The sequence below is a fragment of the Buteo buteo genome, chromosome 11 (assembly GCF_964188355.1).
Source record: "Buteo buteo chromosome 11, bButBut1.hap1.1, whole genome shotgun sequence".
NCBI lineage: Eukaryota > Metazoa > Chordata > Aves > Accipitriformes > Accipitridae > Buteo > Buteo buteo.
In genome coordinates this window covers 31,507,703-31,535,058 of record NC_134181.1, presented here as the reverse complement: position 1 = coordinate 31,535,058, position 27,356 = coordinate 31,507,703, and the positions used below count along the sequence as shown (strand labels likewise).

The 27,356-nt window shown below is 40.7% G+C and overlaps 1 protein-coding gene across 2 annotated transcripts in view; it reads left to right on the top strand.

Moving 5' to 3' along the window:
- SBNO1 (strawberry notch homolog 1) overlaps positions 1 to 17,444 on the top strand; it is a 36,035-nt gene extending 18,591 nt beyond the window's left edge. For both annotated transcript variants that reach the window (XM_075041398.1, XM_075041399.1), the window contains exons 13-32: positions 369 to 522; positions 1,737 to 1,919; positions 2,122 to 2,219; positions 3,485 to 3,636; positions 4,220 to 4,417; positions 4,720 to 4,890; positions 4,981 to 5,150; positions 6,020 to 6,151; positions 7,375 to 7,510; positions 7,935 to 8,047; positions 8,149 to 8,220; positions 8,704 to 8,803; positions 9,330 to 9,404; positions 9,657 to 9,803; positions 9,883 to 9,977; positions 10,193 to 10,285; positions 10,750 to 10,887; positions 11,588 to 11,664; positions 12,443 to 12,636; positions 13,591 to 17,444. In XM_075041398.1, coding sequence (XP_074897499.1) covers positions 369 to 522; positions 1,737 to 1,919; positions 2,122 to 2,219; positions 3,485 to 3,636; positions 4,220 to 4,417; positions 4,720 to 4,890; positions 4,981 to 5,150; positions 6,020 to 6,151; positions 7,375 to 7,510; positions 7,935 to 8,047; positions 8,149 to 8,220; positions 8,704 to 8,803; positions 9,330 to 9,404; positions 9,657 to 9,803; positions 9,883 to 9,977; positions 10,193 to 10,285; positions 10,750 to 10,887; positions 11,588 to 11,664; positions 12,443 to 12,636; positions 13,591 to 13,733 — 2,641 coding nt within the window. In that variant the 3' untranslated portion in view covers positions 13,734 to 17,444. The remainder of the gene's footprint in view (positions 1 to 368; positions 523 to 1,736; positions 1,920 to 2,121; positions 2,220 to 3,484; positions 3,637 to 4,219; positions 4,418 to 4,719; positions 4,891 to 4,980; positions 5,151 to 6,019; positions 6,152 to 7,374; positions 7,511 to 7,934; positions 8,048 to 8,148; positions 8,221 to 8,703; positions 8,804 to 9,329; positions 9,405 to 9,656; positions 9,804 to 9,882; positions 9,978 to 10,192; positions 10,286 to 10,749; positions 10,888 to 11,587; positions 11,665 to 12,442; positions 12,637 to 13,590) is intronic.
- The last annotated feature ends 9,912 nt before the right edge of the window (positions 17,445 to 27,356 follow it).

Below are 27,356 nucleotides of genomic sequence, written 5' to 3'. Positions count from 1 at the left end.
TGGAGTTTATAAAATTGCAGTGCAAGATTTTGTATATATTTGGACCAACTTCATTATCCAATTACAGTTTGTAAGGTACTGTTCTCCTAATGCATGCTAGGTCATTTGGCAAAAAGTAACTATTTGAGTGTTTATACTGCCTGAGATACACTTAATACTCATGAGGCAGGGGTATAGTTTTGTGTGAAGGCTAAATTTCAAGACCCCCTGATCAGATGTGTTCAGCGAAACAGTACTAATGATTTTGAAAACATATTCCTTCACATTTGAAAGCATGCCATTTTCTTCTAAAGCACTTGAGGTTTTTTTTTAACAAATGCTTGCTCTTGAAAATTCTAATATTGACTTAATTTGTTCCTTTATTTTAGAGGTGTTGGTGCCATGGAAATAGTTGCTATGGATATGAAGCTGAGAGGAATGTACATAGCAAGACAGTTGAGTTTTTCAGGTGTAACTTTCAAAATTGATGAAGTTCTGCTTTCACAGGAGTATGTTAAAATGTACAATAAATCTGTGAAACTGGTAAGAATGCCCTTTTAAATTTGCTTTCTTACTGAGTTCTGAGAGGTTGGAGTTACTTGGTTTAAACTTGAATGCTCCTGAAATAGCCTGTTGAGAGACAGGAATGGCATCTTCTTGTCTCATCTTAGTGTAAAGATTTCTCTATTTAAGACTTGACAAAAGCTGTTAATTCTTGTTCTGAGTCAAAAGCTGCAGTTCTGGGTGCATCTTCCAGTATCATGCCAGGTCTACTGCCTTCTAGCAGTACTTCAGAGACTTCGGTCACTGTTTCCTAAGATGCTGTCACCTGTCGGTTGTATTTTTGTGCTCCAGTCTTCCCCCTTCAGGCAACTGAGCTGAGAATAAGCTACAAAACATTAGGCTTCATGCACTTCTTCATTGAAGCAGTATGGTGGAGTGGTGCTTGTAGTTAAACAGTGCAGGGTGGTAGTTTTAATCATGTGGCAGATCAAATCTAAAGCATTGAAGCTGTGGTTCACTTCAGTGTTTTCATCTACCTACTGGTTATCTTTTTTCATGTTGTTCTTGAGTGTTTCCTCCATGTGCTAAGCTGGGTGTCTTTTTCTGGAGTGCACATTCTGCTTGTACATTACCACTGCTGTATTAGATAAAAATAATTACTCCTTGGACATAGATTAAAATGAGCAGGGTCTTTACCTGCTTAAGAGGTCCTTAAGCATGACTCTGTATTCATGTTGTATAGCTACAATAATTAAAATTTATTTTTGACAGGTGTATACCATCAGCTGTAAAGGGGCAGTTTATGAATGTTGTTTAAAACAATCACTAAACTTGTGTCCAAAGCTTATGTTACCTAATTTGGAAACAACTGGTATAACAATGTTGTAAAAACAAAGGCAGTTGTTTTTTCTTTTCTTAGGATCTTGCTTTGTACTTAATTATTGGCAGAGCTTTTTGCTTTAACCTGAATATAGTAATGGAGAAACTAGATAATTAGAAAATACTGTGTATGTTTGCATTGGTAGTAATGTAAATGTATCTGCTTTTCATTATGAGAGTAATTATCTTCTGAATTTACTAAGCCATAGCTATTTTCTTTTTTGTGAGCTTTGATGTATGATGAGTTTCCTTGACTTTGCAGTCCCATAGTACTGTAACTTTAAACTTCCCTTCTGCTTTATTTGGATATTAAACAATGTACCTGTGTAGCCTTGAAATGTGACATATGAAGCAATTAACATTTTCTTCTTCAGTGGGTCAGTGCTAGAGAGAGGTTTCAACAAGCAGCTGATCTTATTGATGCAGAACAACGAATGAAGAAGTCTATGTGGGGTCAGTTTTGGTCAGCTCATCAGAGGTTTTTCAAGTACCTTTGCATAGCATCTAAAGTGAAGAGGGTGGTGCAGCTAGCTCGGGAAGAAATCAAGAATGGGAAAGTAAGTTGATCAAGACCTATTTTTAAATATCTTCATTAAACATAAAGCTATTAGGTTTTTCTGTTTGTTTATAACACAAATATCTTCAAAAGCTTGCTACTATTAGGTCTGTACTTTATGGTATTGAAGCTATTTAATGAGCAAAAATAAACTTAAAGTCAGTCACCTTAGTGACAATGCCTTATATTCATTTGTCCTTTAGTGTGTTGTTATTGGCCTGCAGTCAACAGGAGAAGCAAGAACGTTAGAAGCTTTGGAGGAAGGTGGTGGTGAACTGAATGATTTTGTTTCTACAGCAAAGTAAGATTGAAGTTTGTTGGAACTGTCCTTTACAAAACTAACCGTAATCCATGGTAGTATGTGTAGTAATTTGTCCTTTCATGTGTAAAACATGCATCAGCACACAGAAACATGGATATCCTTTAAGTACCAATATTCTTTATTTAAGCTGCCTGTACATAATATCTGACAGTATTGCTCAAGTGAACCATTGATTAGTTCCTAGTTCTACTGGCACTCTGAAATGATGTTTTCAGGTGTGAACAGCTTGTACTGTTCTACTCAAACTGGGAGGAGAAGACTTGCCAAGTGTACACTGCATTTATACCAATGCAAGTTACAGTCATGACTTCCCTCTTTTATCAGATGAGCTGGATCTAGTCCTGAGACTACCTTGCTGAAGATCTTAATAAATTAATCTGTCTGTCCTGGTTTTGGCTGGATAGAGTTAATTTTCTTCTTAGTAGCTGGTACAGTGTTTTGGATTTGGTGTGAGAATAATGTTGATAACTAAAACATCAGTGTGTTGTTGCTAAGTAGTGCTTATCCTAAGTTAAGGATTTTTCAGTTTCCTGTGCTCTGCCAGCAAGCAGGTGTACATAGAAGCTGGGAGGGAGCATAGCCAGGACAGCTGACTTGAACTAGCCACAGGGATATTCCATACCACAGGATGTCATGCTCAGTATATAAACTGGGGGCAGTTGGCCAGGAGGGGCAGATTGCTACTTGGGCATCAGTCAGTGGGTGGTGAGCAATTGCATTGTGCATCTCTTGTATTTTCTTGGGTTTTATTTCTTGTATTTATTATATTCCATAATCATCACTATTATAATTATTGTATTATTGTTATTATATTTCATTTTACTGTAGTTATTAAACTGTTCTTATCTCAACCCACAAATTTTACTACTTCTTTACAATTCTCCTTCCCATCCCACTGGGAGTGGGGAGGAGTGAGCAAGAGGCTGCATGGTTCTTAGTTGCTGGCTGGGCTTAAACTACAACACTGTCATTTAAACTCTGAGCAATAAGAACATGGCAGTAGCAATACCACTTTATATCAAAACCAATTTTAACAAGTTATAAGTAGCAGTGCTGTAAAGTAAATGTCTCCTTTTAAGAAGGTGACAAATAAAGTAATATGGGTGATAATTATACAGAGTGCTTGCATAAAAGCATTCACAAGGAATAATTCTTCAGAGAAGTCAAGCAAGCTGTTAAAACGTTACAGGTTTCTACTTTAAATCAATGCAAATTCGACTGAAGAACCCTTTTTTCTTAAACAGAGGAGTATTCCAGTCTCTTATTGAAAAGCACTTTCCAGCTCCTGACAGGAAGAAGCTGTTTAGCTTGTTGGGAATTGACTTGACTGCTCAAAGTAATAACAATTCACCCAGAGACAGCCCTTGCAAGGAGAACAAAATAAAGAAACGGAAAGGTAATGCTTAAGTTTTTACACTAATGCCATAGTGAAAATAGCAATTTTAGAGCTGCCTAAGAGTGAACTCTGGAAAAAAAAAATATAGGAATGTAAATATCAGTACAATAATTCATAAAAGATGATGTATTACAAGTTCCTAAGACTTTCATTAGAAACTTCTATTGATAGATTTAAAAAATGCTGCTGGAGCAATATAACCTGTAAATTGTGGTTACTTTGCTCAAAATTGGGTTGATCTAGTAAGGGCCCATAACCCAAAATGCCTTGCATCTGTCAGACCACTTCCTAATGCAGTCATGCAAATAGCAATTGTTTTCTTTTTCTTGAGGCTCAGTAAAGAGAAGCCTAATACCACCCCCCTTCCCAAACTGATTATATTCTTACCAACAAGTAGGTGATCATAAAAAAACCTTGGGTTTTACTTAAAACTTAGATTAGATTCTTCTAAACAGTTCTATTTTTAGAAGTTGAATATTTTGCTAGTTTGTGCGCGGTGGTGGTAAAACAAACCTCAAAAGTAGACTACAAGGTCTAAACTAACTTTTTTTTCTTCTGGGGTGATGGTTTTGATGGAATTTAGGTGAAGAAATAAGCAGAGAAGCCAAAAAAGCTCGCAAAACAGGTGGCCTTGCAGGTAGCAGCTCTGATGAGAGTGAAAGCGAGTCTGATGCATCAGACAACGAAGAAAGTGACAATGAGAGCTCCAGATTTTTGAGTTCTGGAGATGATGATGACTTCAACCCATTCAGAGATGAATCCAGTGAAGATGATGAAGATGGTAAGACAGTTTATGTGTTTCATCAAGCAAGTAGCTGTACTTGCAGATAGTAAACATAAAGTCTTTCCTAACCATTTCAATAAGCCAAAAATAAGAGTGTTCGATAAGCATGTAGTTTAATTCTAATGAGACTGGAATTAGTACTAGAATGTTGATTTGCATCTTCAAGTGGACTTTACGCACTGGAGTTCAGGCTTTCCTAAGTTACCTTTTATAATGAGAATGTCGTTTTTCAAAGGAGAGGATGGCTTTTTAGTAAATGCTTAAAACTTATTTTTAAAAATAACTTTATTTAACTTTAGATCCCTGGTTAATTAGAAAAGAGCATAAAAAAAATAAAGACAAGAAAAAGAAGAAAAGTATAGACCCAGATTCTATTCAAAGTGCCTTACTAGCTTCTGGTCTTGGATCAAAACGACCTAGCTGTTTTACTTCTACCGTTGGTACCACCACTTCTAGTACCAACACGTCAGGTAAGAATAAGTTTCTTTAAGGTTGATTCACTTTCTTAGCAGTTAGGCAGTGAAATTCTAAATCTTAAAGAGTCTCTCTTTAAATTTCAGCAAACAGTAACACAAACAGCAGCTTTGTAACAAGTCAGGATGCTGTTGAAAGGGCCCAACAAATGAAAAAAGAACTGCTTGATAAACTGGAAAAGCTGGCTGAAGATCTTCCACCTAATACACTGGATGAGCTTATAGATGAACTGGGTGGTCCTGAAAATGTTGCAGAGGTAGGCTGGTGGTCACATTAAGAGAAAACTGATGGGTTTTTTTCTACTGCAGCCATACATCATCTGGCTGCAGTAAATCAGTGTTGTCATTCTTCAAGGTTGCATGTGACCTAAGTATCTATTAAAGAGAACTTGTTTAGCCATTTTAGACAGTAATCTCACAGGGATAAAAGTATAGCTTACTTCTGCTGAATGCCTCTGAATTAAAAAAAAAAAAAAAAACTTGGAAGATTGTGTTAGAATACAGAGAAGAGCTCTGAATGGGTAAATAGGTTATTTCTGAGACTGATGGTTTCTTGTTGGGTGTATTTCTCTAATTAGCTGTAGTCACTTTGAAGCTGGGTATATAAAACAGAAAGCAGCTTTAGTTCATCTTCCTAGGCAATGAAGATTAAGAACCTGTATAATAAAAATGTGTTAGTGAAGAGCCTGGTGAATTATTATCTCTTTTTCTCAGTAACTTTAGGAAAATGTCTTTTCGTAAGCTACCTGTCTCTTGTCAAGTAGAAACATCATTGCGATTCAAAAGACTCTAAAATCAGTGACAATCTCAGCTGTCAGTTTATTTTCTTAGTACTCTTGGTAAATCCCTTATGGACAGTAGTATAATACTGTGTCATTTCTACATAGATATGCTTTCTTACACTTTTGAGTCCCTGAGTTACCTCTAAATAAGTGTTCCGTGTAGCAGATAATGGCATCAACCAAAAATAATCCAGGTTCTTTAATGTAGTTTTGTACTTGGAGTAAATTGCTGAATCTATTTTAAGGTTGGTGTATGAATAAATAGCATCATTGCTTGAAGTTTTTGGTCATGTACAAATTTTTGTATTGCTATAATGAGCTTGTATTCCCTTTTATTTTTAAAGATGACAGGCCGCAAAGGGAGAGTTGTAAGCAATGATGATGGCAGCATATCTTACGAGTCAAGATCTGAACTTGATGTGCCTGTTGAAATTCTGAACATCACGGAAAAGCAGAGGTTCATGGATGGAGATAAGGTAGTCCTTAAAAGAGATACAGTTTAGAAAAACTTGCCAGATGCTGTAGTGACATTTGACTGATTAAGCTATTCAAGTTGTGGCTCTACCATTATCCCACACTGACTTTTTAGGTACTATAAGTACTAGTTAGAAAGCATTTTCTATTCACTGCTGTGTTGTTTTTCAAACCGGTATGTTCAGTAGTTCTGTCTAATGTGGCTGCAGCATGCTTTAAAGGTCAGGCTGTAGTTTGGGTGGCCACAGAGGCCTGTGCCAAACTGAAAGCTAGCACCTCTAAGCTGGTCTTGTAGACCAGCATATGTTTAAAAGACAGATAAACCCTCCACATCTTTGTGATTCCTTTATCTGGATTACTGTGCACCTCTGCTTCCAAGAGGAAGTAATGAAACTGAGAAATGGGTAAAAACCGCTGACTAACTTGGTATGAAAAAACTTTCAGTGAGGGGCTGAAGGGAAAAGGTGGAGATTGTTTACCTTAACAAGGATTGAGAAGTAATGCTGGGAAGAGTGATAGCTTTTGTCCTTTACATTGCATGCTGAAGTAAAATACTGACTGGAAAAATGGTAGAATTGAAGCTGATAAAAGGGGGAGGGAGGGCACCTTTCCTGTGGTTCACTTGGGACATGCTACCACAAGAGGGCAAATCAAGTAAATGTAGCTGTGGTGTGGAACTTCTGTGGTCTGTTGTTACACTTGAGCGTAAATATTCATGCTCCTCTAAGTGACTTGCACACAGTCCAAACATTTACATTCTTTCAAGGCAAATGCATTCAGATGCTAGAACGACCATATCCTCTTCCTTATACAGTATTAGCAGCAACTTTTTGTCTTCTCTGTGTTGTTTGCTATCAGAACAAGTCTCCCTGTGCCCCTCCCCTTTTCTTTTTGAAATGCAGGCCAACATCAGAGAAACCTGCCCTTTGGAGTGGCAAGACTGCAACATATTGCCTTTTTCATTTGCACAGAAAGGTGTTGCTGAAAAGTAAAGTGAAAACCACTCCTTTCACTCAAAAAAAATTCGTTAGCATTTCTAACTCTGGTAGAGAACCATATTCTTTCTCCCCTCCCCCTCCCTTCTTGCAATAGGCAGACCAAATAACAGTGAAACCATTCCAGACCCATGTTAGTAGTAATTGTAAAATGAAATTTTTTTAGAAACTGAAAACTGAAGATTGGTGTTGGATTTGTTGCTAACTAACAACTCCTTTCTTAATAAAAGAACATTGCCATAATCTCGGAGGCTGCCAGCTCTGGTATATCATTGCAAGCAGACCGTAGAGCTAAGAATCAGAGGCGGAGAGTTCACATGACTCTGGAGTTGCCGTGGAGTGCAGATAGAGCAATACAGCAGTTCGGTAAATAACTTTTTTGTATACTTCCCCTAGCAAACTCAGTAATACTAACTGCATTTACTGCTAATTTGTGGAAAATAAGATTGACTAAGCAACCTCTTAAGGACCCTTCCAGTCTCCTTTACCCATAAACAGAATTAGCTTTATCTGTAGTCATAGCTAATAGTCTTGAAAGTTTTGAAAGAAATCTAGCAAACAAACTTACACTGTACATAGGGCTTTTTCATGTATCAAGTGTCTTTATGAAAGTTGCCACAACTCTAGAGCATTTCTGTACTACCTTCTATTGGCTGTATTACAGCAGAAACTAATTTTCAGGAGGATTAAGTTCTAACTTTTTTCTTTACTCTTCGCAATTCATCGTTTATTAGAAATGTTCAATGGAGTGGAATTTATTTAACATATGTGCTTCTACTTGATTATCCAGGAAGAACTCATAGATCCAACCAAGTGACTGCTCCAGAGTACGTGTTCCTAATTTCTGAATTGGCAGGAGAGCAAAGATTTGCATCTATAGTTGCAAAAAGACTGGAGAGCTTGGTAAGATTGTTTCAAGAAGTCTGTTCCTTCATTTGAGAAAATACGACTTGGATTTCTGTTTTCTTAAAATTTGATTTAATTACAAAGGTGTGTCTTAACAGGGAGCCCTCACCCATGGTGACAGAAGGGCTACAGAAACTCGAGACCTCAGCAGATTCAATTTTGACAACAAGGTGATGGTTCTTTTTCTGTTTGAAAGCTCATGCTGTGGTGCTTATTCCACAAATGACCTGTTGAGGAAGGATTTCTTCCAATTCCTGTGAAGTGTTTTACTTTTAACTGTATTACTTCCTGATAGGAGGCCTCTTTTTGAGACACCCAGTAAACATTCTTATTTCTGTTTGCAAAGCTGTGTGGAACACAAATGTGTGCAAATTACTTTTTCTGCATTTGCTAACAATCCAAGTTTTAAGTAAATGGTATGTGTCCTCTCAGTCACAACTGAAAGATTAATTTGGCAATTCTAATTAGAAATTAAGACTGGGCTGTTTATATAGTGTAATTTATAATTGAAAAGCTAATAACCAGTGCCCTTTATTATTGCGGAGAAAAACACTTTATTGTGAATAACAAATACTTGTTAAACCACGTGTGCTTGGGGCTAAGGCACAAACACTGGATCACATTGTTAGAGCAACTTTCTTTTTCTTATGCAGTATGGCAGAAATGCTTTAGAGATTGTCATGAAATCCATTGTGAACTTAGACTCCCCAATGGTCTCGCCACCTCCTGATTTTCCTGGAGACTTCTTCAAGGGTAAGTATAATTCACTGGATGTAATAGCTATCTTTTGATAGCATGCAGAAAATGCAAATAATTTGAGCTAGAAAACCTAGTTACTATTTTAAACTGATCAGCTGGCCCAGATAGGCTCTCACTGGATGTTACTCCTGTGCATGTTGCTTGAATATTGAAGTTCATGTATGAAACAAGGTATGTGAACTGTCTCAGTATAAGGCATGTTCTGTATCTGTTTGGCCAAAGTATTACATACAGTTCTTTAACTTCATTTTCCTGTTATCTGTTGTAATGTCTTGTTCTCTTGTGGGCTCATGTATAGTGCCATTAGTAGTTTTCCCTGCCTGTGCTTCCTGGAAGGACAGAAGGCAAAGTTCTGTCTTGCTTATTGATGTATTGGGTAGAAATTGCAAGTAGTGTATTTAAGGGTTGTCAGAAGTTTTGGAGCTGGATCCTGAAACATGAATGCTAAACAAGCTGTTACTTCATTGGTTTATTTTTAGATGGCAAAGCATCTATGGTTTAACTTCTTTCTTTTTCCTAGATGTTCGTCAGGGATTGATTGGTGTAGGCTTGATAAATGTAGAAGACAGATCTGGAATACTAACGCTTGATAAAGGTATTTGCGTGTTTAGTGTATCTGTAGAATGTTGCTAGGAAAATCATATATCATGATAGTGGATTCCTAGCAACAGCACTGAAGTTGTAATTATCTAAAAAATCACTTTTTTGGAGAACTTCAGAATATTTTCCTTGTTTCTGAAATAATGGATTTAAGTAGTCTTTTTGAGACTCTGAATACTGATTGAGAGCTTGTCATCAAACTTAATCTTTGTTGACCTAATACATGTATTTCTTATTCTTTTTTAAGATTATAACAATATAGGGAAATTTCTGAATAGAATTCTTGGTATGGAAGTACATCAGCAGAATGCTTTATTCCAGTACTTTTCTGACACGTTAAATGCAGTTATTCAAAATGCTAAAAAGAATGGAAGATATGATATGGGCATCTTAGGTGAGTAAATCAATTTCTCAGTACTCTTGTACTTAAGTAAGAACAGAGAAACAGAATAACTCTATCCTTTCCTTTTAAGATTTGGGCTCTGGGGATGAGAAAGTGAGGAAGGCAGATGTTAAAAAGTTTTTAACTCCTGGATATTCTACCTCTGGACATGTAGAACTATACACAGTAAGTTAATTCTGTATCTTCTTTGTATGAACTAATAAAACCTGCTTGCCAGTAAGTTTTTTAAAACATGGCAATCGGCTAAGCGTGTGCTGAGTGAGGGAAGGTTCCAAGCCTTTCACCAGGCAATATTTGGTTCTATGGTTCTGTAATTTCTATGTCTGTAACTGTTTTAAAGTTTGTTCCCATTCAAATACCCCTGTATGGCTCTCTTCTAGATCAGTGTAGAGAGAGGAATGTCTTGGGACGAAGCAACTAAGATCTGGGCAGAACAGACAGGTCCAGATGATGGATTTTATTTATCACTACAGGTAAGATTCTTTGTCTCTTGGATTATGTTCAGAGTTTTTTTTGGGGGCTAACCAAATATGCTGTCTCCTCTGAAAAATTTACTGGGTAAATTATTTACAGTTCAGTTTTGCAAAATGCTTTCAATCTTATACTAAAATTCATGTTAAGTTTGTTTCCAACACTAAGTATGAAGCACTCCTTTTTAGCTGCTCAGGATATTTTCTGATAGGAATGTGAGCCTGAATTAATAGCTCTTATTTAAACCTGCATCAAGAAACCAGATGCTTTCACTGTAAGGAAAAGTTGTGATGTTAATGTAGATTAGTGGTACTGTCTTCTAAAGGTGTCCTTATTATTACTTGTTGTCTTATTGCACACACACATGCACTACTACTCTGTAAAGAACACAGTATGGATTCACTTAAGGTAGATACTGTCAGCATGTTTAAACTTACAAAGTTTTTGGCTTGTCTTTCTTTTCCAGATAAGAAATAACAAGAAAACTGCTATTCTAGTAAAAGAAGTGAATCCTAAAAAGAAGCTTTTTTTAGTATACAGACCAAATACTGGAAAACAACTCAAACTAGAAACATGTGCAGACCTGAAAAAGAAATATAAGAAGGTAACCATTAAAATTATGCTAGTTTTAAACTTAGAAAATTTTGAAAAGAAATATAAGGACTTTTTTTTTCCTGGTACTTTTGTATAATTTTGGCAAATCAAAAACTAGGCTTATTTTTCCAGAGCAGAGCTTGTATTTCGGTCTTTTTAAGTGGGTCTGCATGGTTTCTGTATTCCTATATCTAAACCTTTCTGAATATAAGTAGTCTGTGGTGTGGTAATATAAAATGAGGGGTTTTTTTAGGGTCTAGCAAGGAAAAGTCTTGCTTCTGTGTAAGGTGTACAAACATGCTCTTAAATAAGCAGCGATATACAGTGTATCCTAAGCTATGATTCTGAAGTTTCAGCTGTTGGCTGATAAAGTTTGGATTATTTTGTTTAGAGGCTGGTAAGATACCTAACACTTCTCAAACAATTTTATGGTGTTGAATTTGTAAAAACTTGAGGAAATTCTGAGACCAGGTTGATTTATTGGAAAAGCTCTGCAGTTCTGCTATGTTCAAGGATTTTGCTCATCCTTTGAGATGGCATTTCCATTGAAGAGCCTGAAATTATAATAATGTAGGATAATGTACCTTTCTTCACCATCATAATGTTGGTGCTCCCTCTTTTCTCATAGTAATGACCAAATTGCTTTTGTTCTATGCAAGTCTTGGTGTGTTTTACTTCATTATTATTCTCACTTTGAATGACTTTTCCAGGTACCTTCTGAAGATGCTCTGCCACACTGGTTAGAGCAGTACAATTCTTCTGCGGATACCTGCACCCATGCTTATTGGTTAGTATTCATGTGCATGTAGATGCTTTAACTTAAACTGTTTACCTAAACTGCTTTATCACTTCTGTTCTTCTGCTATTCACATGATTTCTTGTTTCTTGCTTAAGAAAAATTGTCCCATGACCAGTCAAATGACCCAACCTTTGAGTAGAAACATGAAGCTTTGCATTTGCCCTTAAAGTCCTAATATGTTAGATGAACACTAATGTATGAATTGCACTCCAGTAGAAGTATAATGACCCAGGAGTAGCTTCTGCTTTAAGTGTCTTGATCTAACCTATTATTGTGGTAGGATAGTTCCAATGTTATTTGGGGGTAAAAATATTTATATTCATGTAGAGTTGAGATAGATGTCAGAAACAGCTGGTTTTGTGCTACCTCTTCTAACAGTGTGTCTGAACTCAGTAGCTGATGTCTTAATTCCTGAGGAACAGCATAACTGGTAGAAGTTTCAGATTAATGGAGTTTCTGAAATATACTGATCAGATACCAGTTTCATATGTAACAGAGTCAGGTTCTCGGGTGATCTAAATGAGCGGTATCTTTGGCTTAAAGCTCTGCCTGTACATTTTGGAGATGTGGTCCTAAATAGGCCAACACTTCTCAAAGCTTTACCATTAGAGGCCTGCTGTGGATAAAGTATCCTGCCCCTACGGTGTACTTGCAGCCCTCGCTCAACTCTGAGTACGTGTTAAATAACTTCAAGTCTTTTTTAACTGAATTGGATACTTTCTGTTTGCAGAATTCTTTTGAAAGCTTTTTTTTCTCTCTGCTGTAGGAGAGGCAATTGTAAGAAGGCAGGCTTGGGATTAGTTTGTGAAGTGGGACTCCGCTGTCGAACTTACTATGTCTTGTGTGGTTCAGTATTGAGCGTCTGGACAAAAGTAGAAGGTGTTCTAGCCTCTGTGAGTGGTACAAATGTGAAAATGCAAATAGTTCGTCTAAGAACAGAAGATGGGCAGAGGATCGTAGGTAAGTAGCTTGTCTGCTCCTTTATTTCCATTTAAGGTAGGAGGTAGTTGTAACTTACAAGTCACTCTGAGAGTCACATAAGCATCTTTTTATAAAGTCCTCTACAGGAGAAAAGGCTCATCAGTGTGTATGTTGGGGAGGGGCAGAAGTACAACTGTTGAAATACATCTTCATAGTACAAACACTGTTTTGAGTTAGGTTAATGAAGGAAGACATTTTTTCAGCCAGGCTTTGGAACACTTATTCTGTCAGTTCTTTTGATTTACTAGGAATAAAAACATCATATTTGGCCTGTTCGAGCCAAGCTATTTTTGAAACCATAAGGGCTCCACTTTTTTCTCACTTCTGGCAAAGGATAGTAAGCCCTTGAAATTGTTGTTTTCATGGGTTTTGAGCTACTGAAAGTCACATGTAATCAGTTTAAAATGACTTCAAGATGATGTCATTTCTTGCCGCTAAACCTCTTGGTGAAGCCCTCATAGCAGGTACCTCAGAGGCTGAAATCTCCATTTTATTTTTTTGTTTAAACATGGACTTCCTGTGGATGTGCGATATCATGGCAGCTCATACTCTAGTAACAGTTTTCTAAGATGTTGAAACTAGTTTTTTCATATTTAAACTTTCATGGTGTTGTAACTTCTGAGAGACTAGAAAAAGCAAAAGTAGCTGACTTCTGGTTTTATGTGTCAGCGGATAGCATAAGAATAAAACTTGTCTTTGGGGCAAAATGGCAACTTATTTATACTACTTCATGACCTAAAGGACTAGTGAAGACTTCTGAAGATAAACCTCTTATTGAGAAGCAGAACTGGTAGCTGTGCTTGATTAGACTTGACATTGGCAATGGTTGCTGTTGACTGTTGCATAAATTAAATGGTGGAATTGCCAGCCTGAGGTTTTAGTGAACAAATTGTTTGCATGCTTATGAAACAATTGATTTGTTGCCATTTTCAGGTTTGATCATTCCTGCAAATTGTGTATCGCCCCTTGTAAACCTCCTGTCAACGTCAGACCAGTCTCAACAGCTTGCAGTACAACAGCAGCAGATATGGCAGCAGCATCACCCGCAAAGCATCACCAATTTCAACAACGCATAAGAGGACAAACTACAGGTGTTGACTTTGGTGTTTGAGGAAAAGGCTGTAAAAGCATATCACTTGCATAAAAATCAGGGACAGATTCCAAAGAAATATAACTTTTTCAGTTCAGTTGTGTGCTCTCAAATACTTTGGGAATAAAGAGATCTAAAAAGGTTGGTAGAACTGAAAGCCAGCAGTTGTTTATGGTGGTGCATCTGTCTTTCCTTATGCTCTCTGTAGTGCTTCCTGTTTGCTTTTACTTTTGGCCTTTTAAGCTACAAACCACAATTTGTTTGAAAATGCTTGAAAATCCCCAAGCAGGCTTTATTTTTATCTTGTCATACAGTGCTCAGGGTTTAACGCAGTGCATCAATGCCATTGCTGTGGGAGATATCCTTGAATGCATGTATTGAGTATATATATAGAAAATATATATTGGGTTTTTCTCTTCAATTTATGAGTTTGTAAAAGCATGAAACCTAGAGGTTGCACATCATGCATTCAGGTTCCTTCCCAGTTTCTGTTTGACAGTGCATGTCTTTGGAAACGGGCATGGACAGGATAAACACACAAGACAAGAATTCAGAGAGAAACACAATCTTAGTTGTACAGCATTGGTTATTGCATTTTTATAGTGTTTATACCCAGGTGTTGCATTTTTTCTGGTTCTCTCCTGGGGGTTATATATTTGAGTCTACAACATGTTCTTTTTGTGATAAACATCTTAAATTAAAATTAGTTCATTTTTAATGTATTAATGGTATTCCTAATGTGTACTGCAAAGATGGCTGGATGCCTATTTTCCTTAAATTGAAGCATTTCCTTAATCCGAGGTGGTTATGGAAACTTAAGTGCAAATTCACTTCCATCTCGCATACAATCTTATATTTTTTACTTCATTAATGTAATTTAATTTGTCACTTGTAAGATGAAACCTTACTTGAGCTGTAAATTAGAGAATGGGAAACACTTGAGGGTTCCGCTGTATGTGCTGTTTCTGTTACCCAGTAACTTGAATACTGTTTAATATGTTGTAAGACATTGTAGAGTTTATCTGGAGCTGTTTAAAAGAAATTGTAATGTACAAATGTGAATAGTCACTTATCTATAATATGGGTAAGTTTTGTTTTGCCTATAATAGTAGATGTTTATAAGAAAGTGAAGGACAATGTTTGTCATTTCTTGCTTGCACAGGTTGCACTATTGAAAAATTGAGATTGTATAAACCTGTCCAAAAAAACTACAAGATAATGATCTTGTAGATGTCAAATAAAAGTTATTGTACTAACAAGAAGTGGAGTCTTGTTTAGGCAATCACTGTATTCCAAAAAAACTAACAAGTCTGTACAATTGGAATTCGACAGGACTTGGCATGTTCCAGTCTGCTTTAACCAGGCTTTTGTCTTGCAGTCCAAATATCTCAGTTGAACTCATTAATGAGGCAAGAAGTAAATTGTGTTTAAACCTTGATGCATATTTTAAGTAAGGTTGACCTGACAGACTGAGAGCAGCAATCCACTGCAGCGTATGTCACTTCTGTAAACACTCAGTGAGCCAGATTCAAGTGTCATAAAGAGTTTTTCCGTAAGTCACGGGGCCAGAAGTTCCTCAACTTCAGGCTGAGGTAAGCTCCCTTATGTGAATTATTTCACTTGGGGTTCTGTTAACACTGCCTGTGCTGGCACCCCAGTGCAGTAACAGCACCTGCTTGTCGGGGAAAAAAGTCTGCCTGCTGTCCTCAGCTCCCAGCCTGAAAGGGTCAAGGGGATGAATCCCCTGCACATGCTTGTGACTAACTAGAAATACAGATCTAGAATAAATAGGCATGCTCCCTACTGCCATAGTGCCTGCTACATCTCTGTAAAGTACTTGTAATGGAGGTGGTAGGTGTGTTGGGAGTTTTTTAATTCTCTGGTAGTAAAGGGAAGCTTGCCTGAGTGCTGTGATACCAGTAGGAGCTGACATGCCCTGGAAAACTGTAGACCACAGACAGGGTGTGGGGGAGGATGTTCATGTGTTTCGTACCCACCATTGGGTGTATTTGGCATCCATTCCAGGAAAAGTAATTGGGATTTTGAGAAGTATGTTGACAGATTACTATTGCAGCAGACAGTGAACCAAATAACTAGTACCAGCAAGCTGTGTGTAGACTTTGCTGACTTTTTTTTATTATTTGGTGTAGAAACTTCTACCATCTGAGATGGTAACACAACATTTTAGATTTTAATCCTCAGAAAGATGGTTCTGGAAGTGGTAGGTTCACAAATGGTAATTTTACTTTTTTTTTTTTAAAAAAGGCAAGCCATTATTTAAGTACGCTTCAGTTCCTAAGTGCTCTTCTCAGCCTGTTGTGCTAACTTTGGTGGTTGGGATGAGCAAATACCGAGTTGAATATTCTCTGTATTGATAACCAAACCACACTACTTTACTTCAGGAGTTCATAGCATATGCTGTTTGCTTACACCCTCTTAAACTTCCCATGGACTTGTGTCCCTTGGAGGGGAAAAAAACTGGCAGTACTTACAAGATCTGTAAGAACTGTTCCCATTCCAGAAATCCGTTCCCCGACTTGCTCTCCTTTGCCTGCTGCTTGCTACTGTCAATGCTTCGGCTTTCTCATTCGGTTACTAACATCTGCATCCACAACTCTGGAGTGTTATAGCATCTTAAAGGTTAACAACAACAAAAAAAATATCCTTCAAGCTACAGAAATATTTTCTCTTGAAAAATCCTGCTCAGTGGTTGGGGTGTGGTTTTTTGGTAGTAGTTTGTTCCTTGTATGAGCTGCTGATAAAGCTTGGGGGAGAAAAGGAATAAAAATAGCACTGTGGATGGGATAAGGAACAGCTATGTGGTATCTTCTTGCAGCACTGCCTGTAAGACAAACATCCTCACAGGGAGGAAAAAGGAGGGACCAATTGTCACGTCATAAATTACCAGGCTAGGCAAGAATGGTCTATTTTTCCTACTTGTGGGGCATTGACCTGCTTCATACAAATCACCATCTGAAATGAATATAAAATTTATAAAGGATAGATGTCTCTGATAACAGGGGCAAAGCTAAATGTAAAGTGGTACAACTTCTGTACCCCATGAGTTTTGGAAGCATGCTGTAGAAGGGGAAGATATATATTTGATTTGGGAATTGAAGGGATACAATTTTGGGGTTTCTTTTTTAAACTGTCTCTTGACAGCAACAAAATTCTGACTTGTTAACTAGTTTCATACTTAAGATAAATCTGACACAGTAAATGCAATTACAACCCACTAAAAACTCCCTCTGCACAGCAAGTTTTCAATTTTTTTTCCAATCACTGTATGGTCTGTTGGGAACACACACCTCTTGTAAGGACTTAAAGTTCCCCAAAGATGCCAGTTGTCTAGTCAGTGTGTAGTATTTTCTTTGTAAATGAAGAAAGCTCTGCAACCTGTAAACATTTGTCAAGTGAATTATCAAGGGGTTTTTGTATTTTTCTTTTGTGTTTGGAATAAGCTTCATTCAGATCCCATTGCAGTCTGTACATATATAGAAAGAGTATGTATGTATATAGAGATGTTAAAGGCTACTGAATTATTGAATGTAAATAACTCTTGTTTTCCTTTGTGGGTTTTTTTTTCCTTCATGACCTTCCCAAGATGTATTCCTATTTTCTCAACCTGCCAAACAGGCAGTTTGTGTGTACTTTGAAATATATATAGCATATATAAAACTTCCAAGGGATGTGTGCATATGTTGTAGATGTTCTATGTTGTCATCATTTTTTTCAAAACTATCAATTGTCTGTCTTTGTGATCCTTTTGATGCTATGTGGTTTTATTTTATTTTTTAGTGTATAATGCATTTTTTTGAGACAAATGGATTCCCAATGTCTTTCAGTGACTGGTACTATTCACTTCCTAGTGCCTGTATCAGAGAGAAACAAATACTTAAATTTTCATGCAGTTTGTTTTCTTTAGTCTTTTCAGTGTGTTTCAGATCTTGAGCTTTAATCCTAGATACATTTCCATTTTCTTCCACTTACTAGTATCTCCAATTGTGCATTTAGTGAGCTCCTACGAGTCCCAGAATTAAATGCATCAGCAATAGGACCTACCCACTGTCCTAACATGTAAAAGTATTATTACTACGTTCATATTAAATGTTAACTGTCTTAAAAGCACTGTCGAAAGGCGGGTAATTTGAGAGTAGAAAAGATGCATCTTTTGTATTTCCTGGGAAAGTTTTGAGCATCATGTAATGTCTAAATGTGCAAAATTGAGGTAAAGCAATTTCTTACCTTTGAAAAATTGGTGCATATTTTTAATTGCCAGATAAAAATACATATATTTATATCAAAGTTAGAGATTAATGAGAAATCCCTTTAATTGTCTGTCTCTTATTTTGCCCTTAAGCTTCCAGCAGTTGTCACACAGGTTTTGCCCTTCTCTTGCTGGGAAGGACTGTGTCCATACAGTAGTTACCTGAATTAAGTGGTTTGCAAAGTCCGTTGAGTGGAGAGTTGTGGCAAGAAGCGTCCAGCTGCAAACAGCAACAAAATACTTCTGGTAGTTTCTGTGGTCAGTACAATGAACATGGAGAAATAACGGAGGTGCTTTTGTCATGTGCTGGCAGCTGCAGTGCGTGGTTCTGTGTCACAGACTCTCAGGGTAAAGACTGACAAAGTTGGCAGAAGTAATAAAGTAATGCAACCGCAAACATGCCTGAGTGCAGAATGAGACATGGGAAACCTCGAGGGCTGACGCTTCAGCTGAGAGCAGCGTTGGCCTCATCTGCTGCTTAGGCTTTATATTGAGTTTGAAAAGCAACAACTCCCTTTTTAAGGTGAAAAATACAAAGGAGGGAAGAAAAGGCTGGAAACACCAGTGTTTCTCAGCTACAATTTGCAACAGCTGAGGGCAGATTGCCTCTAAAAGCTTATGCAAAAGAGTGTGATAAGTAAAAACCTAGCAAGAACTTACTTGATTTGATGTGCTTTGCTATTTCTTAATGGGTCCAAAATAATTTTTGAATGAATTAAGTTTGAGGAAGTAATAAGATTCAAGAATAGGAACTGGACAGGTTTAAGCTAAGGCCAAAACTTGTGTAAGGAATTTTTCGCCTGCTGTGTCGTGAACCGATACCGCAGGTTTTTGTTGAACTGCACGCCATATGTGCGAAGGGTGCTGACATTTCTTTCCAGAAGAAAGACTTCTGTGCTGAGAGGATAGACTGAAAGTAATGGATCTGTGGTGCACATAAGCAGGCAGCTTAACCAATATAGAAATACATTTGGATTTAAATTATGTCTTTTGTTCATAAGGTCCTGCAGTGCTTAAATACCTGAATCAACATGTTGAGTCTTATTTTGTAAGGACCAAGTTTGGCTAGTGTTTCTCAACTCAGTTGTGCTTAGGGCATAACTTTAATGAGCCAGGTCACCTGTAGAAGAGTAGTTTTCCTGTACTTCATTTGCACTGGGACGCATAAAGAAACATTTCTACTGACATTCCTGATTGCATACATATTTATGTATCTACTTTCTGATTTGGAAAGGATAACCAGTAAAATGCGAGATTTATTGCAGGCGCATAATGGCATTTTTATTTGCCATTTGATTTATTTTTCAGTCATTGACATAAAGTCCCACGGCCTACTGTGTTTTACTCAAGGTGGGTGTTCACTGCCTCAGCATCTTCCAGCAATTCTGTGGAGGGGCTGTACTGCACCCGTGCAATAACTTTTACTGTGATACTACCTCTGCACAAAGGATACACTATTTTTTTAAAGTAGGACTCTGCTATTAGTACTTCTTCAGTCTACACCTTTAACAGTCCAATGTGACAGAATTCCAAAGCCGCATAACACTTAAGATGAATTGTACGTGTTGGTTTTATTGCCTGCCCTAATTGGAAACCTTTGCCAACCCTAAAGACTTCATCCTCTAGCACAGTATTGCGCTGCATGTCCCTGCGTTCTCCGTGTGAGCAGACAATACCTGTGCATGCCAACTGTCTTCATACAAAGTGGCAGAACTTTGAGTGCCTGGCAATAAAATACTACAGCAATGTTTAGAAAGCTTTGTACTCACAAAAATGACAAACTGTGGAACATGATGAATTCTGTTGAAGGTTGGTTTGGGGTTTTTTTTTTGGTAAAAAAATTGTTAAATAAATTAAACCAACTACTACTATGGGGGGGGGCGGTTCCCGTTTAATTTTCTGTTGTGGAACTTATCCACATAGGTTGTTTATATTGGAATGCCTTTCAGCAGTACTTCAGATGAGTAGAAGTCATGTTCTAATAATCCAAACATCTTTTATTTCAATCCACTTAAATACCTGGCACTTAACCTGGTTAGTTTCACTGGTTAATTAAACTGGCTTTATTGGTAGTTAAGAGCAGATTCATGACATTCTCTGAATGCTGTCATGATCTTAAAAAAGGGAGGAAAGTTTATTAAAAACTGTACCAAGATTAGAAAGCATCAACTTCTTCATATTTTGTATATAGCATGCAAATATCTTTATCTAAAGAGTTAGCTTGGGATAAACAGACTAATCTTGTTTTTGTAAATCATTTTATATTGACTTTTACTCTCATTTTCCCTAAATCTGGAAGAGTGATGATGCCAAGTTCTCAGGAATAAATGAAGATGCCCAAACCTCAGAATTTAATTATTCATTTTCATAAAGCAGTAGACTTTGTTCTGTAAGTAAGGGAGAAATGTTTAAAAGAGGTTTTATTGGCTTTTTTCCAATATGTAAATACTACACCTTAAAAATGCCAGAGAGGCAGCTCGTGAGCTGGTGGCTTCTACCTTTGGAAGTCCAGGTCTGGTTTATATGTTCCTTCCTTCCTCATTTATAAGGTGGAAGAATTGACCGTGCCTGCTAAATATACAATGAATTGCAGAGCATGAAACAGAGATCTGTATCGGCCTAGTGACTAAGTTAAATCATAAACCAGGGTGCAAGTGATTCAACTACTCCTGGGTAAGATCTCCCGTAAAGTTACTTGGACTGAACAAAAACATAGATCTGTGAGCAATGAAACAGTGCAGATCTGAGCCTGCAGCTGGTGTCCACAAACCGTCCCCAGCGTTACCCCTCTCTGTGCAGGAGAGCTGGGCTTTGGGAGCGGGCAGTGCTGCTTCGCCCAGGCAGCGTGCAGGGAATGGGACTTCCGTGGCAACAGATCCTGCCTGCTTTTGCGAGAGGCCCCGCAGTTCTCCTAGCCGCAGTTTGGGCCTTGGGGCTGCAAGACAGCTGCTGAGCCATGTGTGTCCTGCTGGCCCTTTGCTGCTTTCCAGGGCAGACTGGAGCAAAACACTGGTGTTTTCTCCCTTCCTTGGCAAGAGAAAAGCATGTCCCAGGCCCGTGCGCTCCTGGGGAGGATGCCACGGCCTGGCCTGCCTTCCCGAAAGCACTTTTGGGCAAGTGGACCACGCTTCAGGGCCTTGGGGACTCTGCCTTTGGCTCGTGCCTCAGCCACGTCATGTTCGATCACTGGCAAGTCTCGGCCTCAGACTGCACTATTTAAATTACAGACAACGCTATCTCCTGTGACGAGCCTCTGCCAGGGCTGTAAATCCTTCACATCCGGGACTGTCCTTCCCTTTCTGTGCGCACACAATATAGAGCCCTCGACGGGGCCGGCGCGGTGCCTGCCAGGCTGCAGTGTCTGCCAGGGCAGCTGGCTGGCCAGCGGCTCTGTGGGGAAGACCCACAGCGTGTTTGCTCCAGAGAGACTCGGGGGCACCCTGCGGCCTCCCCTCTTCGCTTTTGTAGGGGGGGAAGAAGGGTTTTGTAGGCAGTATTGCAGGGCAGTAGGCTGCTGCTCTCGCTCTTCAGGTAGCTGTTTAGGCAGAGTTTGATTATTTGGCTGCCTAAAAATACTCGGCATTTCCAAGCCCTAACTCTGTGGGTATCACCCTGTCCCACTGCCTCTGCTGGGAGAGTGAAATCCAGCAATCGGCACTGCAAGACTCCACACCTGTGCACTCACTGAGCTGGGCACAGAGGCGTTTTTTACACCAGCAATCCTCGTATGCAGACACCAGCTTAGCAAGAGGCGTCTTCAGGGCTCTTCCGCCTCAAGTGCTGTCCTGGGGCAGGAACTCAGCAGATGTGTTAGACTCAGCCTGGCAAAAGCTGTGTCTGCGGCTCTGGCCTGGGCAAGGGAAGGAAGCGCCGTGCCCGGCAGGGTCAGTCGAGGGCCGTACGGTGCCTGACTGGAGACCACCGAGGAGCCGCCCGTGCCACGCGCTGCACTCGGCGAGCCTGTGCTGTTGTGTCGCTGCGATTTACCCCCTAGTTTTCCTCCTTCCCCCTTCTCTCTGCTCTGTGCTCTTCTCCCCCCACCCCCCCACGCCCCGAGTTGTTGTGAAGCTCCACATTCCTTTCCCCACAGTCATTTTCCATTTTCCAGCCCTGGGCTTTACTTCCGCTCTCTCCTCCACTTCCTTTGCTCCGATGACCAGTAACAAAACACTTATGGATGCTCCCGTCAGGCTTTACAGTTGGTGTCACAAGGAGGCTACGAGGGACAGAGGTGTTTGTGCCTCTCGATGATGTGCGTCAGGAATATGTCACTGGTCTGGTGACACTTGGTTTGCACTTGGAAAGTTTTCTGTGAGGCTTCACCGCAACGTGTCCCTCCAAAACGTAATTCGATTCTGCAGCCATCGCAGGTGTCACGTGGACGCTTATTTCGCATGGACATAATCTGATTAGGGCATTTGGGTGTTTGACACCGGCCTGCCTACGGGAAGCCCTTCAGGCGAGCCAGCACTCAGCTTTGCTGTGGATTTCTCTGCTCTTTCCCAGACAGGACTGGGATGAAAGCGAGTTTCCAAGCCTCCTCTGCCCCAGCCAAAGGGTGGGGTATTCCCTGCCCCGGGCCCACAGCCGCACAGGGCGGGAGGCAGAGGCAGGGCCTGGCCACAGCCCGGCAGCCGAGCGGTGCCAGCTCGCTGCACCCTGGGCTGGGCCACCCTCCTTGGCACAGCCTTCAAGGGCTCAGGAGTGGGAGGGTAACGAGAGTCCAGCCCGCAGGGCAAGAAGGGAGAGTCCTTCCAGGCAAACTGAAGGAATCGGGCAGGGTGGAGCGCTCGTTCGTCTGGAAAGACGATGCAGGGAAGCCCTGTAATGTGGGGATAACGTGATAATCCATCCCTGCAAGCAACGGCAAGGAAGGAGGAGCCCCCTGGCCCCAGCCCATGGCCGGGCAGCCCGCCTGGCTTCACCCTGTGCTCGGCAGGGCAGGGAGAGCAATCCTGCTGGCTGAGAGGGGCTCAGTAGCCTTATTTGCCTGTTCTTAACAAGCAAAACGAAGCTTTTTCCTTTCTGCCCTTATTTTCTTTGCTGGTTTTCATTGGAATCTGGGCTGGTTTTGATATTGGTGCCTGGTGCTTATTTGCCTGGCAAACTGCAAAGAGGAAAACTCTCATTAGAGAGATTCCAGGCCTGTGCTTTTGTGGCTGAGGGCTTGGAAACTTCTCATTCCTGCTCTGTGGTCCTCCAGGGAGACCTCCAGCCGGAGCAGCACAGAGCAGGCTGCTACTCACACTATCTCGAAGGTAAACCCAGAGCAGCATTAAGGCCTCTTTATCTTACACATTTCCAGTCTCTTCCAACAGCTTTACAGGTGCTATTTGCTTTTTCTCCTTCTGGTACACGCCATCTCTAAGGCAAAATGTCCCCCTCAAAGATGGAACGAGCCTGGAATCGGCTCCTCAGCCCATCGGGCAGCACCCGCGCGGCGATGCTGAGCAGCTGTCTGCCTGGCAGGGCTGTTCCACTTGGCAGCCAGACAAAGGACTCAGGAGTAGGAGGAAAACAAGGCTGGGAGGGAAAGTCGCTCCAGATAATACGACATCTGGCCTGGGAGGAACCATCTGAAAGTGGGGAGCAGGGCTAGGCTGAGAAAAAGTTTGTCTGGGAGAATTTAAGGGGAGAGCCCGTCCGGAATAGGCATCCAAACTTCGATCCGAAATTGTTGCAAGCCTGCCTGCTGATGCGGGCCAGGCGCTGGGAGAGGATTTCCTGGGGCCTGGCTCACGGCTGCTGCCACAGTGCTTTTGGCTTCGGCATTCTGTATTGCAGCCCTCCTTGCAGAGGGTCTCAGAGGGCTGTTTTGTGCAGGGGGGGAGCTTCCAGGGGTAATTTGAGGTGTGAGAAGAAAAGGCAACAGGGTAGAGCTGGGGAATCTGCATTTCTATTCAGGATTGGGTGTTTCTCGTGCATTTTGGTGAGAATGGGGCAGTAAGCAGCAAACATCAGCCAAAGAGCAGATCACAGTGGAGGGACACCAAGGGCTGTCAGCTTTCTCTCGGAAACCAGGAGGGAAACCTTGTACCATCAGCAGGAAGCAGTCATAGGGAACAGGAATGTAAGGAGCTGTAGCAGGGCGATAAGAAGAGAGCAACAATAGTGCCAAAAAGGATAAAATACACAATTTTCCCTCTGTGCCAGTGTCCCAGACAGCCCCAGGAGCATGTGAGGTGGCCCTGGAGCAGGGCCCAGGGATGGAGGTGTTCTACACCAGGAGGTGTTGGCTCATTAACAACCCCAGTAAGAATGGTACTCAGCTCTGTGAAATATCTTTTAAAATGCTATTTGTTAGAGCTGACACTCACTTGCCTCTACCACTTGTGCTCTTCAAAGAGGTTAAGCCTGCCTTCACTCAAGGCTTAAAAAGCTTAATTTTCAGCCTAGGTCTATCAGAGACTTTTCACTTCATTTTGGATGATTATCTTTGTTTTAGCACAAGAGAGCAGTTGGGACTTGCAGGTTAAATTAGTGCTCAGAAACTTGTAGGTGCCTCTATGGTTGTTTTATGTGTGATGCTGGATCCCTAGAAATGTGGGGATAAGTATTTGACTATAAACTCCCTCCAGAAAAAGGAACAAACTTCCCTTCTCTTTCCCCTTGCTGCTACATGGGTCTCTGTGGTGGGTAAAGGACAGTTAGAACATCCCTAAGTCACTCAATTCATTAAGCCTGACAACAATTAATTACATTGAAATTAATGCGCAAATGCAATGTTTTACACATGTCAAAGACATGCCAGGAAAAAACAGGGTGTCACCATGCCATCTTTAATTCTTCTTATTGTTGATTTAATCCGAGATGACAAGAAACAAGCCTAGTTTGTGCTCTCCATTTGCAGGTCTCCAAGAGTGTTACAGCATCGCTCTGCAGAAACTGATGGCTATTTAGTTTTATTTCCAGATACAAGGGGACAAACAAGTTTGTCTTCAAGCATGGCCCAAGGCCCCTAGCTCTGCCGCGAAGAGCCGTCCTCATAACCAGCTGCCAGTGCCTTCCAACATCACACGTTGCATGTGGATTCCTTACACCCTCGCCAGAGGGGTACAGCATCCAGCCTCACAGAGGGAAGGGAAAACCTCCTTGAGATCAGTCAGAGCTTGGCTCAGCAGGGGCTGGAAGGCTTACTCTGTGGAAAGACTGGCTGCTGAGTATTCCCAGTGGTTTGGGAGGAGCAGAGGTGAGAAAGTCAAACCAGGAGAGGGAACAGAGAAAATACAAAGAAAAGGAAAAGAGGAGGGGGACAGGGTGAATGCTGCAGATCTTACACAACTGAGAAGAGGTAGCCGTACCTGGAAAATATATCATCTGTGCTTGCAGATGACTGAAGAGACAGGCACCTCTTACTGTCCATCCTCCCTTGCTGAAAAACGTAAGCACACACATTTATTTTCAAGTTACCTCCTAGTGTGGAGAAAGCTTGAAAACGTCACATGTGTGATAAAATGGCTCTGCTGTATTTCCTGCTCTATGACTTGGCCACTTGGTGATTAAGAACTGCTTCTGCTGTCAGTAAACAAGACTGTGCCATCAGTCTGCAGAGCAGGGACCTGCGGCTTGCTGCAAACAGCCTGGAGCGTGCACGCTGCTGGAACTGTAGGTGTTACAGTCCATGCAGGGTTTTGCATGTGCAGAACACAACTCTCGGCAGTGCAAGCCATGCTCGTGACATAAAACAAGTTTAAACTGCAGGCAGCCGCTCCAAGGGAGCTTGAATCTGTGGTCACCCTGCTAAATTGTCAGCCCAGGGGCCAAGCACAATGGTGGTTTTATTCTTGTGGCCACACCTGGTTCAAAACAACTGAAGTGAATCCACAGAGCACATGGCAGATAGGAAGAGCTTGTAGGAACTTCCTACCCAAGCCAACTTAAGCGGTGTCTGCAAAAAACCAAGAGGCAGCTAGTAAAGTCAGTTGAAGCTTACATAGCATCTGAGGCCAAGCAGTAAGGTTGTAATTTACCAGGGTCTTGTGTCTTGTGCCACAACTGCTACCTGTGCCCAGAGAACTGCGGAGCAGACGTAAAATACTGAGATGTGGTACTGCTGGGTTCCCACTTACAAGAAAATAATCTGCCCCTACAAGCCTGACAATCTCATCAAGCCTGACCCTCACAGTTTGCTCCAAAGCTCGCAGTGTCTTTTGCTGAAGAAAGGATAATCTTTACAGGATCGTTTCCTTATCCTCCCCTCCCCCCCGGAATATTGTATATTTTGAAGCTGTCATTATAAAACCTAAGCAAAACACAGGGGATCTTGTTCTTCACAGTGTTGCTCTGAGCGCAGCTTTGTAGAGTTGGTGTAAAGCTGTGAAAAACACAGTAAGCTCGGAACACTCCCATTTCGCACTCACTCGGTGTGACTGTAAACAACCGCACAGCAATGGAAAATCCCAGAGCGGCATGCCCCTCGCCTGCAGGACTTTGCTGGCCTTCCAGGAGTCAACAGAAAGGCAGTTATTTACAAATCTGGAAGTGAAGTTTTAGGGATGCAACGTTCTCTAGTCACACAATGCTGGATGTGAGGGTTTACCAGTGTGATCTTTCAGGACTCTAATAAGAATTACACAGTTAAAGCCCTAAGCACCAGTGTGAAAATACTGTCACTGAGTGTGTGATTCTACGCCTGGGGCTCTTAGGTCCCCTCTCCAACAGACTGGAGCATGGATCAGTTATTGTAAGGATAGTCTGTGCCACTCTGGCCTTTGCCATGATAGCTGGAGTCACGTACTTGGACCAGAGATAAAATACAAAACCATAACAAGATCACGTATTTAATCTGGTTACCAGTCATATTTTTTAGATGTTTCTTTCATGCAGTGTGCAGTTGCTAGGGCATGAGCTGAGGAGTCTCAAAGGCTGACTCGCTTTTCCCACTCTGCCTCAATTCTCCTTTATGCGGAGAAAATCACCTAATTGCTCTGTGACTATTTCCATGTCTCTGCAATGGAGATGGTACCTGCCTCCCTCTGCAGAGCAGTCCACAGTGAGAGATAGTACAGGCCTAAATCAGTGTCACTTAAAAGGAATTTGCCCCTGACTTCCCAGGAGCAGGATCGGGCTATCTGTGTTTGCTGTCAGTGGCATTAAAAGCAGTATATAGGCATTAAGAGCAGTATATAGCTTTGGATAGATATTAACACCTGCAATAAAACTACCAACTACCTCACCGATCCCAGAGTGGCTTCTGGTAAGACATACATGTGGGTCTTATCTTGTGGGTCTCAGGCTGAGCTGTGTGCCAAAGGAGAGGTCGTCCAGGTCCCAAACAGTTATATAGGTATAAATCTGGAGTAATTTAACGATTATAGAGGTGTGTTTGAGATTAACTGACAG